At 50.2% G+C, this 15,707-nt stretch overlaps 1 protein-coding gene across 1 annotated transcript in view; it reads left to right on the forward strand.

Annotated features, from left to right (window-relative positions):
* Positions 1-293: 293 nt before the first annotated feature.
* The window catches only part of Arid1b (AT-rich interaction domain 1B), a 337,801-nt gene continuing 322,387 nt past the window's right edge, over positions 294-15,707 (forward strand). The window contains exon 1 of the mRNA XM_052169726.1: positions 294-2,055. Within this exon, the coding sequence (XP_052025686.1) occupies positions 481-2,055 (1,575 nt within the window). The 5' untranslated portion in view covers positions 294-480. The remainder of the gene's footprint in view (positions 2,056-15,707) is intronic.

Consider the following 15,707-nt stretch of genomic DNA (forward strand, 5'->3'; position numbering starts at 1 on the left):
GAGCGAGAGTGAGGGAGGGAGAGAGAAAAGTTTCATTGCAGGCGGAACTAAAAAAACTTTCCGCCGGTTCAGGCCGGAGCGGGCGCGAGCCCCCGAGCGCAAAGGCGCGCCCCCGGCGGGCGGCCCGGGGCTGCGGGGCGGGGGTGGGGGGAGGGCGCCGCGCTTCCCCGCGGGCCGCGTGGATGCGCGCAGGAGGGCCGGCCGGCTGCGAGTGGGGACATTGTCTCCCCCCACCCCACCCGGCCGCGCCACGCCGCGGCGATCATGGCCGCGCGGTCAGCAGCGGCGGCGGCGGCGCGGGCGCGGGCGGGCAGCGGCGAGCGGCGGGCGCCCTCGGGGCCGCGGCCGGCGCCCGGGGCCCGGGACCTGGAGACGGGCGCGCGCGGCGCGGTGGCGGCTCCGGGCCCCATACTGGGGGGCGGCGACGGCGGCCTGAATAATGTGCACCATCACCCCCTGCACCCCCGTCACGACCTGAACATGGCCCATAGCGCGAGCGCCGCGGCGGCCGCCAGCTCCAACAGCGCGCAGAGCGGCGGCTCCGAGGCGGCTCTCAAGGAGGGTGGCAGCGCCGCCGCGCTGTCCTCCTCCGCCGCCGTCGCGGCCTCTTCCTCCTCGGCGGGCCCCGGCTCGGCCATGGAGACCGGGCTGCTCCCCAACCACAAACTGAAAGCCGTTGGCGAGGCCCCCGCTGCACCGCCCCATCAGCAGCACCACCACCACCATGCCCACCACCACCATCACCACCATGCCCACCACCTCCACCACCACCACCACGCACTACAGCAGCAGCTAAACCAGTTCCAGCAGCCGCAGCCGCCGCAGCCACAGCAGCAGCAGCAGCAGCCGCCGCCGCCGCCGCCGCCGCCGCCACAGCAGCATCATCCCACTGCCAACAACAGCCTGGGCGGTGCGGGCGGCGGCGCGCCTCAGCCCGGCCCGGACATGGAGCAGCCGCAACATGGAGGCGCCAAGGACAGTGCCGCGGGCAGTCAGGCTGACCCGCAGGGCCAGCCTCTGCTGAGCAAGCCGGGCGACGAGGACGACGCGCCGCCCAAGATGGGGGAGCCGGCGGGCAGCCGCTATGAGCACCCGGGCCTGGGCGCGCAGCAGCAGCCCGCGCCGGTCGCCGTGCCCGGGGGCGGCGGCGGCGGCCCGGCGGCCGTCTCGGAGTTTAATAATTACTATGGCAGCGCTGCCCCTGCTAGCGGCGGCCCCGGCGGCCGCGCTGGGCCTTGCTTTGATCAACATGGCGGACAACAAAGCCCCGGGATGGGGATGATGCACTCCGCCTCTGCCGCCGCCGGGGCCCCCAGCAGCATGGACCCCCTGCAGAACTCCCACGAAGGGTACCCCAACAGCCAGTACAACCATTATCCGGGCTACAGCCGGCCCGGCGCGGGCGGCGGCGGCGGCGGCGGCGGAGGAGGAGGAGGAGGCAGCGGAGGAGGTGGAGGAGGAGGAGGAGCAGGAGGAGCAGGAGGAGCAGCGGCAGCGGCAGCAGGAGCCGGAGCTGTGGCGGCGGCGGCCGCGGCGGCGGCGGCAGCAGCAGCAGCAGCAGGAGGAGGAGGCGGTGGCGGCGGCTATGGGGGCTCGTCCTCGGGGTACGGGGTGCTGAGCTCCCCGCGGCAGCAGGGCGGCGGCATGATGATGGGCCCCGGGGGCGGCGGGGCCGCGAGCCTCAGCAAGGCGGCCGCCGGCGCGGCGGCGGCGGCGGGGGGCTTCCAGCGCTTCGCCGGCCAGAACCAGCACCCGTCGGGGGCCACACCGACCCTCAACCAGCTGCTCACCTCGCCCAGCCCCATGATGCGGAGCTACGGCGGTAGCTACCCGGACTACAGCAGCTCCAGCGCGCCGCCGCCGCCGTCGCAGCCCCAGTCCCAGGCGGCGGCGGGGGCGGCGGCGGGTGGCCAGCAGGCGGCCGCGGGCATGGGCTTGGGCAAGGACCTAGGCGCCCAGTACGCTGCTGCCAGCCCGGCCTGGGCGGCCGCGCAACAAAGGAGTCACCCGGCGATGAGCCCCGGCACCCCCGGACCGACCATGGGCAGATCCCAGGTAACCCCCGCGCCCGGCCGGGCCTGCTTCCGCCCGGGCCTCGCGCCGCGAGCCCGACTTTCTTTCTTCGCCGGGTACTTTTCCCGGCGGTTGGCGGGGGTGGCGGGGGCGCGGCGCCGCCGGCCCGGGGCCAGGGCCAGGGCCAGGGCCGGGGCCGGAGCTGGCGGGGCTGGGGAGCCGGGCTGCCCCGAGCCCTCGGCTGCGCGCTGCGTGCCAGCGCCAGGCCCGGGACGGGATCTCCGTGCCCCGGGCCGCGCCCGCCCAGGGAGGGCTCTCGGGCAGCGGGCTCCCGGGCCGGGCCTGGCTCCGCCGGCGCCCACGGTGTGCCCTGAGTGGGCGCGCGGAGAGAGGAACTTTCTCTCTCCGGGCCCCGGTCGGTTTCTCATTGCCCTTGTGAGGCAGAGGCAGGGGGGGGAAAAACAAAAAACAAAAAAAAAAAAAAAAACGAGGTTAGCTTTGTGACAGCCGTGGCTGGTGGAGTTTGGGTGTTTACCAGCAGGAATAAGACCCAGATTTACAACGAGGCAGAGGTGAAATATTGTAAAATAACATCGATTCGTTCCTAAGAATAGCTGGGAGAGATCCCTTTTGGGGCTAAGGGCTCCTTGGAAGGAGTCACCTTCAACCGGGAGGCGATGTTGAAGGAATAGATTCTGGATCGATGGAACTTATAACATCATGGGCTAGACTTTTTCTGTTTTGTTTTTTTTTTAATTTTTTAATTTTATTCAGCAAAGCTATTAAGGTAGTAGGCCAGTGAAAATGGATCGTTCTGGATCGTATTTGTGTGGATTTTCTTGATTTTGCTGTCTCCCAAGCCCTACAACGTTGTTAGGAAGTGCCTTGCGTTCTGGCTGTTTCTTGCTAGTAGGCTGAGCCTAAAGACTGACTTGATCTTTCCTTTGCAAGGTTTGGAATTTGAATTGTGGAGGTAAACTGGCTGTAATAGTCTCCAGACAGCTGCCTCCGAGTTGACATCTAATCTGCCATCTGATTGGCTCCCCTCTCACCATTGGGCATTTAGCACTGCTGATGTAAATAGAAGTGCGGAGCAGTACAGTCACAAAAATTCCTGACACAAATAATAACTGAACTCGATTCCAAGCAGATGGAAGATTGAATACTATTTAGAGCTTAAATTGTTATGAATCATAGTTAGCAATAAGAGGATTGAATCCAGGGAAACACGCTGTTGTCCACTACTGGGCATTTATAAAACTCTGGTCTGCAATCTTACACTATGAAGGTTACATTATCTTGGGCTTTAATTGTGGACCGAAGATAGGAGCATTAAGAAATAATTAATGCAAAGATTAGACTAGTTTGGACTTCATAAAGCTTTTTATAAAAGTCTACTTTTGACAGATCTATTTGAATATGTTTTAATTCTACCAGTTTACAGTTTAATGCATTAAGATTTCAGTATTCTGAAATACTGTATAACATTTCTTGCTGATATTTAATTATCTAAAAAATCAGAAGAAAGCTATATAGTTGGTGATTCTTAATTAGCTTAAAGCCAGAATCAAGCTAAACATTTTTAGTGATTTGTGTTCTCATTTTGCAATCATTTTCAGATGGTCATGTGGACAAGAGTGTTACTTAGAATTGGTGTATTCTAAAATCTGTGAAACAAAATTAATATTTGTAGAGGACAATTGACCCAAAAAGGCAGTGAATATTTCTTTGGAATGCTAAAAAACATACCATCTTTTGATTTTTTAGCATATAGACATGCCCCCAAATATTGTTTTTTTTCCCCCTCCTGTTTCATTAGGCTAAGTAATGTGAGCTTTATTTGAACTTCTTTTGCTTTAGAGCAAGAATATTTAAGGCAAGTTGTACTGGGTACTGTTTCTTCCAGATCATTTTTTCTTCTACGCATGTCTTAATGCTGTGAAGTTTTGTGATGCTTTCTAATCTGTTAGAAGGGAATAATGGTGCTCTTTTGTTCAGCTCATTTGCTTTAGGGAAGTGTGTTTTAAAAATAGTGTGGATTTGAGGAGAGACTTGGTTGGACTTGGTACTTGATAATCTGCTGCCTCCAAATCTGCACGGTTCACAGAGTTTTACTTTAATGAAAAAAAAAATTCCCTGTTCTTGATGGGGAAACTTGTGGTTTCAATTTTTGTTTTCTGTCCACACAGTAAATGTGAAAGAGTAGTCCATGTAATAATTAAAACTTCTTATCTTTGTAAGCTATAAAGGAAGGCAGATGTAGGTTCCTGTTACTTTAATGTGTTATTTCTTAATGGTACTAATCATTGTAAGTATTTTTTGTTTTCTTGGAGTGAGAGTGTATCCATTATAGCCTCGGAGGCCCTTGGGGATAGGTTTTTTTTTATCTCAGAGAAAAAAAAAAAAGACAGACATATGACCTCAATTCACAGATTCCTCTTATAGTTACCTTACCGGTAACGTGTAGATTGTTCCTTTTTATACTTTTATTATTTTCCTTTTGTTTTGCTTTTGGAAGAACAGTATTATTTAGTATTTGTTATGATAACAGTGTTAGGTAGTCACTTGTCCACAATATTAAATTATATAAGGCTATAGGTCATAAATTACAAAGTCGTATTAAATAATGGAAAAATAAATCTTATTTTGGCTTTTAATACATTTAGTTTCATTTTTGATTTTAGGCAGATGGTTTGTGTCACATGGCTATTTTTTTTCCTTCTTGTCACTGGGAACAAACCTTCCTGTTGTTGAGAGAAGTCTTTTAAAGATTGAAACAAGCTAGTTTATGATTTTTTTTTATGTAAGTATTTAGATAAAGCCAGTCTCAAAAGGTTCCTGAGGACTGCTCGCATACAGAACTTTTAGTAAATATACATTTGTCTTGAATTCTGTGTAATTTTTAATTTATAGATATAATAAAGTGTAAGCTAGTTTAGGGTTACAAGGCAGGAAGCCCCAGGACTCTTATGCCTTAAAATGAATCTAAGATACAGTGTCTTATAAGGTCGGTCTATCCCCTCCTCCATAAAACCTTAGGTTGCTTGATATTTCAGATCCTATCAAGACATGATGGCCTAAATTTATATATTTGCCTAGGTCTATATAGCTGTTATCTGGTTAGGTGAATTTAGTAGTAGTGGTTCATACAAAAAGTCCTGTTATTTAAGAAATAAAAACAAAACCCTGTAATATAAAAAAAATGTAGTTTTTTTTGTTTGTTTTTATGTTGTATGGGATGAAAATATTTGTAGCTCAAAATCGGTTATGTTAGGTACCTTGATTTTTTTTTATTACTTAATTTTGACTATATTTTTTATAATATTAATCAGTTTTAAGACATCTAGTAGAAAATTAAACTCACATTAATATCAAGTCAGATTTATCGCGGGCACGTGTTCTTCCCTCCACTCTGACACCGGAAACGACCTTCCTTCTGTTTTCCTTTTGGTTTTGTGTGTCTGTAGTTAAGGTTGCATTTTGGCCAGGCTTTAGGTCACTGTATTTTTGTCAGCATCGTATCCTGTGAGAAGTGTGTCCTAATCCAGCACATGCTTGGACACGTTAACCAGGGCACTTTAACCAATATCCCACCTCCTCTCTGAAGCCGAGGAGAGCACTGTCTTCCCCGCGCCATGAATTCTGCTCCGAGAGCTAATTTGAAAAATACAGGACTAGCTGCAGGAAGACGTAGTGATTTTCCCTGCACACAGTCACCTTATAAAGAAAATCAGTGCAATGGGGTTGTTTTCAGTCCTGTTTTCTCTCATTAATGGAGCATATATTCCTTTATAATTGGGGTTGGCCTGTGTGCAAAGGTGACTTCTGATAGGACAGGAGCATCGGTTCCCTAGGCTGCACACCAACGTCACTGTCACCACCGGCAAACCTAGAACAGGATCCTTGCCATTATTTTTAACCCTGTCCTTTCCCAGGAGGAGTGACTTAAAATTATACTGGGTCTGTGAAATATCCCAGGTTGTTCTGGGAGCACTGCAGATGCACTTGGGTCCGGGCAGGTTTAGGGAGGCGGCCTATTTATTACTGTTTTTTTTTTTTTTTTTTTTTTTTTGCCTTTTGCTATTACTGTGTCCAGCTGTCGCTGCCCAGGTCTTAGAGCCCCACGTTCGGAGCCTTGTGTTGTGACTTATGCCGCTTTCATTTTGTAAATTTGATATTTATGTTTGATAAAACTGCTGTGTGTTACTTAAAACAACAGATTTATGGAAAGCTGAAAATGAATATTAATAAGAATCCCATTAATATCTGTGTAATATTTACATTTCCAAAATGGATGTTATGAAATTTTTACGGCACTAGAGCAGAAGTATTTTTCCTTAAGGGGCCGTACCCACAGAGGCAGGTTTCGGAGCCGGGGCCTTGTGCGCTAAGTGTGCCTTCTCAGGGGAGCGCTCTTTTTCCAAAAGAGGCTTTTGCGATTCTCTGAGGACGGGGAAGCATGTTGTACGCCGGCTGCGTGTGCACCCTTGCAGCTGGGCATGCAGGCTTGTCGTCCGTACAGGCTTGCTGGGTGTGTGTGCGTTCATGGCTTTGTACGTGCGAATGCTGTGCATGCACAATTGCCATATGCATGCTTGAAGCTGTGTATGCATGCTTGAAGCTGTGTATGCATGCTTGAGGCTGAGGAATCCCAAGGCTCAGCCCTTGTTCCCTGCGGTGTGGGGGAGGAGCACCGTGCAGAAGTGCACACACCGAGAAGGTGTTTATGTATCACAGATGCAGAATATTCCACGGTGCAGTTAGACCCTGTTTGGAGGCTATTTGCATAAGACTAAATGACCCTTTTTGGTTTAATTGGGTGACTGAATAATTAACACACGTCTGAAACCTTGATGTACTCCAGTGGCTTTTTTTTTCTCTTAGAAGCTCAATGACTAGAAACAGATTTAGGAATCATTTAGTTACTACCTGAGTGTCCTTAGGAACCTATTCAGATTACCTATGCTTATATTTGAACAAATATGCTATTGATATACATTTACTGTCAATGCACTGAGTGAATTTACTGAAGTGTAGTTACGCACGTCATCAGTAAGTTTTCACCAGACGTATTTTACTTTTGAAGGTATTTTTTTGTTGTTGTTGTTTTTTTTTTTTTTTTTTTTTTAATTTAAAGACAGTTGCCTGTTCCCAGGCTGGCCAGGAACTTGCTATGTAGCAGACGATGGCCTTGAACTTCTGACACATTCCCCTGTGTGCTAGGATTACCAGTATGGGCTGCTATTACAGTGGATTTTGTGTGTTCTTGGGATTGAACCCAAGGCTTCAATGTGGGCTGGGCAAGAACTCTACTCATTTGGAACAACTTTAATCGAACTATTTCTTAAAGTTGGCTTAAATTTAAGTAGAAGCCAGCAGGTTGTTCCCAGAGTCAGCTCTGTAGGGTGGGTGCCAAGTATGTTAGGAGCTTCTGTTTGACAGGTGAATTAATGGGGAGACCAAATTGTTTCTTACAGTAATGTTTACTTCCAGGCTAGGCTGAGCTTACACAGGAGACAATCATCTCCACTGTTAAAGGCAGCAGACTCTGCGATGACCTGTCAGCTGGTGAGGGGTAGCCTGTGCTGACCAGCCTCTAGGGTGCTCTCAGCATTCCGGCCTCGACGAACTTGAGAGCCAGGCAAAAGTTCTCTCTTATCCAGCCATTCTGGAAGGGAGTCGTGTTTGATGAAATCTAGAAAATCCTGGATGACAGTACCACATCTTTTCTCTTTTTTTGGAATGGATTGCTAGAAAATGAGAACTGTTTGGATGTGTATCTTCTTACGTCCATGAGACATGGACGGAATAGGACCGACTACTTAATGGTTTGTCGGTGTGGTTGGGTGACACTAGGTATATCTCTTTCGGACCGGCTTCTCCTCACCTCTGAAAACAGCAAAGAGGAGTTGTTTTTTTCCCTGCTTTGTGTCAGACTTTGACCTTGCTGCCTCTCACTGCACGTTACAATTAGGCTTTTTTTTTTTTTTTAATGTCATGTCATAGTTTATGAGTAAGGCCTCCCTTAGGTTCCATTGGGGGCACCCATCATATTTTTCTTTTGAATCTTGTTAATCGGTTGATTTCTTGTGATTGTAATGGTGAGTCCGTGGATTTGATTTATCTGGAGCTGTGTGGTCAAGTCATTATTGGGCATGACATCATAAGCACCTGTCTGAGGTGGAAAGGTGGGAGGACTTAGTTGGGAGAAATTGGGAATGATATGCTGTCATGATTAATTTCCTCCCCCTCTCCCTCCTCCTTCCCCTCCCCTCCCCCTCTCTCAATCTCTCTCTTTTTAAACATTTATTTACTTCTCTTTTTGTATATGATTTATTTTGACCATGTGGCTAGATTCTTTTGTATGAACAAGTAGGGGTGTGTGTGTGTGTGTGTGTGTGTGTGTGATAGAGAGGTGTGATGCACACATGCTAGGATTATATTTAACACCTTTGATGTTGTAATGTAGTTAGCTCTTGAGTTATGGACAGAAGAAATCAGCCTAGATACTGAGTTGGGAAGCAGCAACATTTTAGATGTGAACAGTTAGCATTGATGTGTTCTGCGAGGTATGCGGCTTGCCCCAGACACCCCACTAGCAGCAAATTATTTATAGAGCACCCGAGTTTTAGTCAGTGCTGTGTAGACACAGGCAGTAGTGGGGCTGGGCCTCCTGCTGCTCCCTTGTGGCGATGCTGATGCTGCCAGGGCCTGCCCTGGTACCTGAATTGTGTGTGTTTGGCTCCTTGGGCTTGCAACTGGCTCGTTTTCACTGTGTGAATGGCAACTGTGTGGTTTTGCAGAGTAGTGGCCTGATTTGGGGGGGGGGGAGGGGCCTGGGAGGAGTGGAGTGTGACAATACAAAGAATTACAGGTTGATGTGATGTAGCAGACGGTGCTGTCCCCCATACTTCTTAGTCATTTACTGGCTTTGTGCCAGTGCAAAAATGTTGTTCCGTTACAGAGGATGAGAACCAACACGGGAAAGTGGAATCTTTATACAGAATGGTCCTTTTTCTTTTTCTCAGCTTTCTGCATCACACTGACTCTTGGAAGCAGGGAGCAGGTCTATTGGGGAAGCGCCTTAGCTTGCTGGGTATTTCTGGGAAGTGTTTAGATAATGCATGCTGGCCGACCAGTACAGCAGCCACTGCTCCAGGTCCTGAAATAAACCTCAGAAAGCCAGGCACAGTGATCGGTGGAGGCAGCTCTGGAATTCTCAGTGTGGGTTCCTGGTTTTCGGTTGTGGGTGTCTCAGGAGTTCATTCGCTCTTCAGAAATGCTTGGGAATCCCAAAGTTGAGCTAGGAGTTGACATCTAAGTTTTGAAGAAGCATTTACCAACTGAATTAAGAGTCCATGGAAATGTCTTAAATTTTCTTTTTGCAGTTTATATGTAATTTTAAATAATAAATTCACTTTGCCTAGCGAGCTATGGGTGACCTTGGAAGTGGAAGTAGAAAATCTTGCCAAATAGGTAGTTTTCGGAGGAAGTAGCTTCAGCTCCTGGGGACTGGCACACTTGTTGTGTGTGTGTTTTTAGTTCTGGGATGGCTAGGATTAAAGGGAGAATGGGCAGAATGAGACACCCTCTCCTGATGCACAGAGCGAGCCTGGGAGTCTGGCGGCCATGGCTTGTTGTTGTCAGGGTTTTTTGTACTCATTTTCTCTGTCTTAAAGGAATTTGATTATCTATCTTTTGGGAATGTTGCTGAAGGCCTTCGTTGTGTCTTTCTGATAAGCCCCACCTGCTTTCCTGAGGGCTTGCTCTGCCTTGCTTCAGGGTGTGATCGAGGACAGGGCCGCCCCGCCCCATCAGTTAGGTCACGGTTAGCCCTGTCCGGCCCCACCCCACAGTTCTTTGCTGCTTTGCAGACTCCAAGGAGCTGTCCACATGGCCTTGCCTCTCCAGCTCTCGCCTTGAGTGCATGGGTGTCCTGATGGGCGTGTCTGGGGGCGTGGGAGGCCCTCGTGAGTGCAGGTCCTGGTGCTGCTAATCCTCTTTCTTACGCTGTTTACACTGTGAGCAGCCCGGGAGTGCCGGATCTGAACCCAGGGCCCTCTTGACTAAGTGCATTAAATTTGCACTCTTGCTTGCTGAGCCGCTTCTCCAGCTCTGGTCCTTTTGTTTTAATGCCGAGGGTCAGAAAGCCAGAATAGACAAACTTTAATTTTCTTTTGAGTGAGTGCTAAGTGCTATTTGGCGCTTTACACACAGAGTAAGCACTGCACAGGGTCCATAATTTTCCCTAGTGCATGATCAGAAACTCCTGGGGCCTTGCAGAGTAGAAATTAAAGAGGATGGCTGTAATACTTCTCTGTTTTTGTGCAAAAGACCACAGCCTTCAGAGCAAACCAGCCGAGCAAGTGAGGGGAGGCTAACTGGGGAGCTCCAGGTGGGGCAAGGGTACAAAGCAGAGAGTGGGGGGGTGCTCAGTGCAATCCAGTACATCGTATGGTACCCCAAAACAGTAGTGGGGGCTAGAGTGTCCCATCTTAGGAGGTGTTCGGAAGGTGGCCGTAGTGTGTCCACAAGGGCCCTGCCCTGATACCTGCTGCTGCTTTCACACCAGTTGTGAGCTTCCTGGTCAGTCAGGGCTCACTCCTAGGAACTCGAGAGTTGCTCTTGGGTGTGATGGTGTTGGCAAGAAAGGGATTCTCAGGTGGATTTTGTCTTGAGGATCATTTGTATGATGCATTCTCTGAAGAAATGGCTTACTAGCTGGGCATGCCCCAGCACCTAGGAGGCGAATTGCTGTGTGTTCAAGGCTGGTGTCAGCTACCTATTGAGTTCCAGGACTACCCAAGTTACAGAGTAGGGCCCCTCAGAGACAGCAGTGACTTTCAGCAGTGCCCTTCGGTCTGGTCACTTGGTCATTTACCTCACCTCACTGACAGCCTGAACCAGGGTTTCAGGGTAGCAGGAAGCTGCTCTGGGGAAGGTGAGGCCAGAGACAGCCTGACTCTGGGATCCGCTCTGGGCTCCTCATAAAGGAGTCTCGTGGGAGTCGTTCTGGTAGCCTGGTAGATCTGTGCTTCACATAGGGCGGGTTGAGAGAGAGAGTGTGTGTGGGGGGGTGCAGGGGGCACCAACGCTCCTGTGCTCCTGTGGTCAGCTGAGACTTTGGAGACAGAAGCAGAGAGAAGCCAAACGGACATTGGAAGATGGGATGTTTATTGTCTGCGTGGCCCCAGGCTGGTCACTTCAGTCTCTGTGCCTCCCCAGTCAAGGAATGGGGAATGAGTCTATGTGGGGGGCTTCTTGTATGCACTTGATTAGGTACCACAGGCAACGAGAGGGACATTTTAATAGAGTGACAACATACAGTGTTTTCTCATCAACAAAGACCGTAACTGAGTTTGGTTTCTTTCTCTTGTAGTTAATTTAACAGTCTATCAGTTTTTTTCCCTTTAGAACAAATAGGTTAATGTTTGAAGCTTATTTCCAATCTAAATCACCTCAGACTTTTTTTTTCTGACATTTCTTTCTTTGCCAAGTAAAGGAAAACTAAGTTATTGAACAGTTGCAACACGCGGGCCATAATTTTTGAGGCTGACACCGGTGTAGGATGGCAAGGTAAAAAGATATGCTTACTGAGGAGGTAACTATTGGCAATTAATGAATTGGAATAGTTTGTTGGGTATTCTCATGTTCCTTATGTCCTTTAACTAGACGTGAGGATTGATTACTGACCACAGAACCATCTAAGTGTTGAATTGAGGAAGAATATTGGTAGACAACTTCCAAATTGGATCTTTTGCTTCTAATTAATTTCGCCACAAATTAGACAGATTGAAATCATAGTCATACTGCCTAGGAGTTTGCTGGCTTTGGAAACGGTCCCTGACCTCTCAGGACCAGATCCCAGCTTCTCTTGACTGATCCAGAGGACAGAAGGGGTGGGGGTAGGGGATCGCCTAGTGCAGGAGGGGAGTTGCCCACAGCCCCCGGGCTTCTGTTCTGTCACCTGTGGGCACAGTGTGAGGCCAGGCTGTCCCTCCTCTGTGCGGAGTGCCTGGACGGTGAGCACACCCAGACTCCAGTGTTGTTGACTTTCTGTAGGAATTGTGTGTCTTGTGATCCCTGGGATTTCCCATATGGCCATGTAACTCCTGAAGGGGGAGGGAAGGAGGGAGGGAGGGAGGGAAGGAGGCAGCAGAGGAGGAATTATTAGGGTGCCTGTGTTTGACCAGCTTAGAGGAGGAGGACTTTTTAGTCTACATGCTCTTGTGAGGCTTTTTATGATTCATTGAAAAACTGATGCAAAGTGCTTGTCCTCAGCCGCTAAGATGCTGGGGCGACTGACTGGAAGGCCCCGTGGTGACTTTTACTGTGTGTGCAGCGAGTCCACACAGAAGGGTGTCGGATGAAGAGTGCACAGACTCGGCCATGCCCGAAGCTTCATTTGTTTCTAATATGTGATAATTTTTAGGACTCTCAAAGCTTCATGTGAAATACACTAGGTAGCGTGCGCTGTACCACATGACCAAAATATTTTTCCCTGGCTGCTTCAGAGGCTGACTGTTGCTTCTCAACAATTTTACTTGTTGGGCATCCTGCCAAGATGTTTAAGCCAGCCCCTTGTGTGAGCCTCCATTCTTAACCTCACACTGAAGTGCCTGACCTTCACACATGTAGATTAGCCATGTGCTCTGTGAATCGAAACTGCGCCCCAGGAAGAAAGCAAAGCGGGCGACGTTCTTTATTCCCGTGGGAATTGGACTGCTATTCATCCCTGACCTGGGCAGAGGTAATGCCAGCAGATTGGACGCACTCGGAGCATGGACAGATAACCCAGGAGGCAGCATGTGTCCGTGCGCATGACTCTCCAGGTCCTGCGGCGTGGGCACTGGCGGAAGTGTCATGCAGACACACAGATGTGTGCGCAGTGTCCCCGTAGAAAAGACCCTTTCTTCCCTCTCCTTCCCTCTCCTCTCCTCCCTCCCCTCCCCTCCTCTCCTCGCTTCTCCTCCCTCTCTTGCTTGTTTATTATTCATTTCTATGAGACCGACTCTCACCATGCAGTACAGGCTGGCTGGCCTAGAACTCACAAGCTTGCTGCTGTACCCTGAGTACTGGGATCACGGGTGTGTGCCCCTGTGTCTGGGCTTTGAAATAATTGTTGAATTATTTTCTTTTTTTCCCTTCTGTAGATATTTAAAAACAAAGTGCATTTCTTTTGTCTTTGTCTTTGTTGTTGCTAAAACAAAATACTTTTCATACAGTGGACCTTGTGGCTATGTGCCTTTCAAAGATACACGGTTTTGGATGTTGGAGAGGTGTGCTGTACGTGTCTGAAGTGAGCCCGCATGGCTTTCTCACTGGAGTTTTATATTGATGAATGCAATTAATGAGCTGTGGGTTTTTATTAGGTAAAAGTAGTTTGGAAGCGTGTCTCCCTGTCTTCTAAGTGTGTGTGGAGTTGTGGCTCCGCATGGGCGGTGGTTGAGGTGTTTGATTGGCTTGGCATGGTAGAGCATTCAGAAGGAAAAGTTCTCATTGTGCGTTAATAGATCTGAAGTGGTACTCCAGTGCGTTCTTGGCAGAAGGAGGGGGATCTGGGCAGTCCGACACTTGTAAGTGGCTTTGTGTGGCTTCCGGGCTGAACTCTGCCTATGAACACTCTGGTCTATGGCATGGGTCAGAGCCTAGGTGTCGATACCTCGCTCTCCCAGTGGGTTCAGAAGGTCACTCCTCTGTGGGGAGTGTGCTTGGTGGGCCTGGTGGACGGAGGAGACCAAAGCTGTCCCTTTGACCTGAGGAAAACTTGCTTCTTTCTGCTGGGGAGTGGAGGAACAATTTTTACAAACCGAGAGACGTGATTGTGACAGCATCTGCGTTCAGAGATGTAGGGCCCTAGTCTCCAGGTCACTGGGCTCACGTGTGCCCAGCCTCTGTGTGTAGCTGTGGATTAGGAGCAGAGGCACACACACCTCCAAAATGAGGTTAACTGAGGTGGTGTGGCGGCATGGGGGAGGGAGGAAGAGATGCCGTGCTGGGTGAAGGACGTACAGGGGGCTGTGCGATGAAGGTCAGAGCGGCTCTGTGCACAGTGGCCCTCCCAGGGGAAGAGGGTGCCCAGACCGGAGGGAGAGTGGCCGGCCAGGTGCAGAGAGACTGTCACGGGTCGCAGTGAGTCAATAGCTGAGCCTTCCGTGGTTTTTAAAAATGCGTCCTGCCGAGAGGGTAGTTACATCGTCATAGTCATCATAGTCAGGAGGGATTGGTGAAACTTTTAAGAGATAAGCTACATTTGTTCTTAGCTTCTCAAATTAAAAAAGGCAGGTTTATGGAGAGAGGAGAGTCATTCATACAAAATAGTGTGATAAACATCAGTGATCTCAGAGTTGCTGCAGCAAGGCTGTGAGGGGGCTGATGGTATAGAGAGGTGTACATCCTCTCCGACTGTATTTCACCTGGCTGTGGGCTCTGCATGGGGACGTGCTTCCAGCCGGGCTGCAGAGTGTTGCTTTGTATAGGAAGATGGATGGTGGGCTGGGCAGTGTCTCAGGTCTCTTCTGTTACGTCCAGGGCCTGTGAGTCAGAGACAGTAGGAAGAGGAGTCAGGCAGGTTGGTGATACGGAAGGACGGGGCTTTGCCAAAGGTGAGATAAAAGCGGACTGTGGGCAGCTAGAAGGCGGAGTGAGTGTTAGAGGAGACAGTCTGTTGTTGCTTCCATTCTGGGCAGAGCGAGCTGCCAGGAAGGTGCGCATGTCAGCCAGACAGCAAGATTGCCCTGCAGACAAACTCAAGGGAGCAGGTGTGATCCCCAGGGCCCTGTGGAAGAAAGTGGCCGCCATGGGGAACCTGTAGTCCCAGCAGCCGGCCAAGAGTGCAAAGCCAACGAGGAGCCCTGTATAGGGACGGTGGACAGGCTGACTGACATGACACACGAGAGCCCTGTATAGGGACGGTGGACAGGCTGACTGACATGACACACGAGAGCCCTGTATAGGGACAGTGGACAGGCTGACTGACATGACACACGAGAGCCCTGTATAGGGACGGTGGATAGTCTGACTGACATGACACACGAGAGCCCTGTATAGGGACGGTGGACAGGCTGACTGACATGACACACGAGAGCCCTGTATAGGGACGGTGGACAGGCTGACTGACATGACACACGAGAGCCCTGTATAGGGACAGTGGACAGTCTGACTGACATGACACACGAGAGCCCTGTATAAGGACGGTGGACAGTCTGACTGACATGACACACGAGAGCCCTGTATAGGGACGGTGGACAGGCTGACTGACATGACACACGAGAGCCCTGTATAGGGACGGTGGACAGGCTGACTGACATGACACACGAGAGCCCTGTATAGGGACGGTGGACAGGCTGACTGACATGACACACGAGAGCCCTGTATAGGGACGGTGGACAGGCTGACTGACATGACACACGAGAGCCCTGTATAAGGACGGTGGACAGGCTGACTGACATGACACACGAGAGCCCTGTATAGGGACGGTGGACAGGCTGACTGACATGACACACGAGAGCCCTGTATAAGGACGGTGGATAGTCTGACTGACATGACACACGAGAGCCCTGTATAGGGACGGTGGACAGGCTGACTGACATGACACACGAGAGCCCTGTATAAGGACGGTGGATAGTCTGACTGACATGACACACGAGAGCCCTGTATAAGGACGGTGGATAGTCTGACTGACATGACACACG

This window comes from Apodemus sylvaticus, chromosome 23, assembly GCF_947179515.1.
Source record: "Apodemus sylvaticus chromosome 23, mApoSyl1.1, whole genome shotgun sequence".
NCBI classification, from domain to species: domain Eukaryota; kingdom Metazoa; phylum Chordata; class Mammalia; order Rodentia; family Muridae; genus Apodemus; species Apodemus sylvaticus.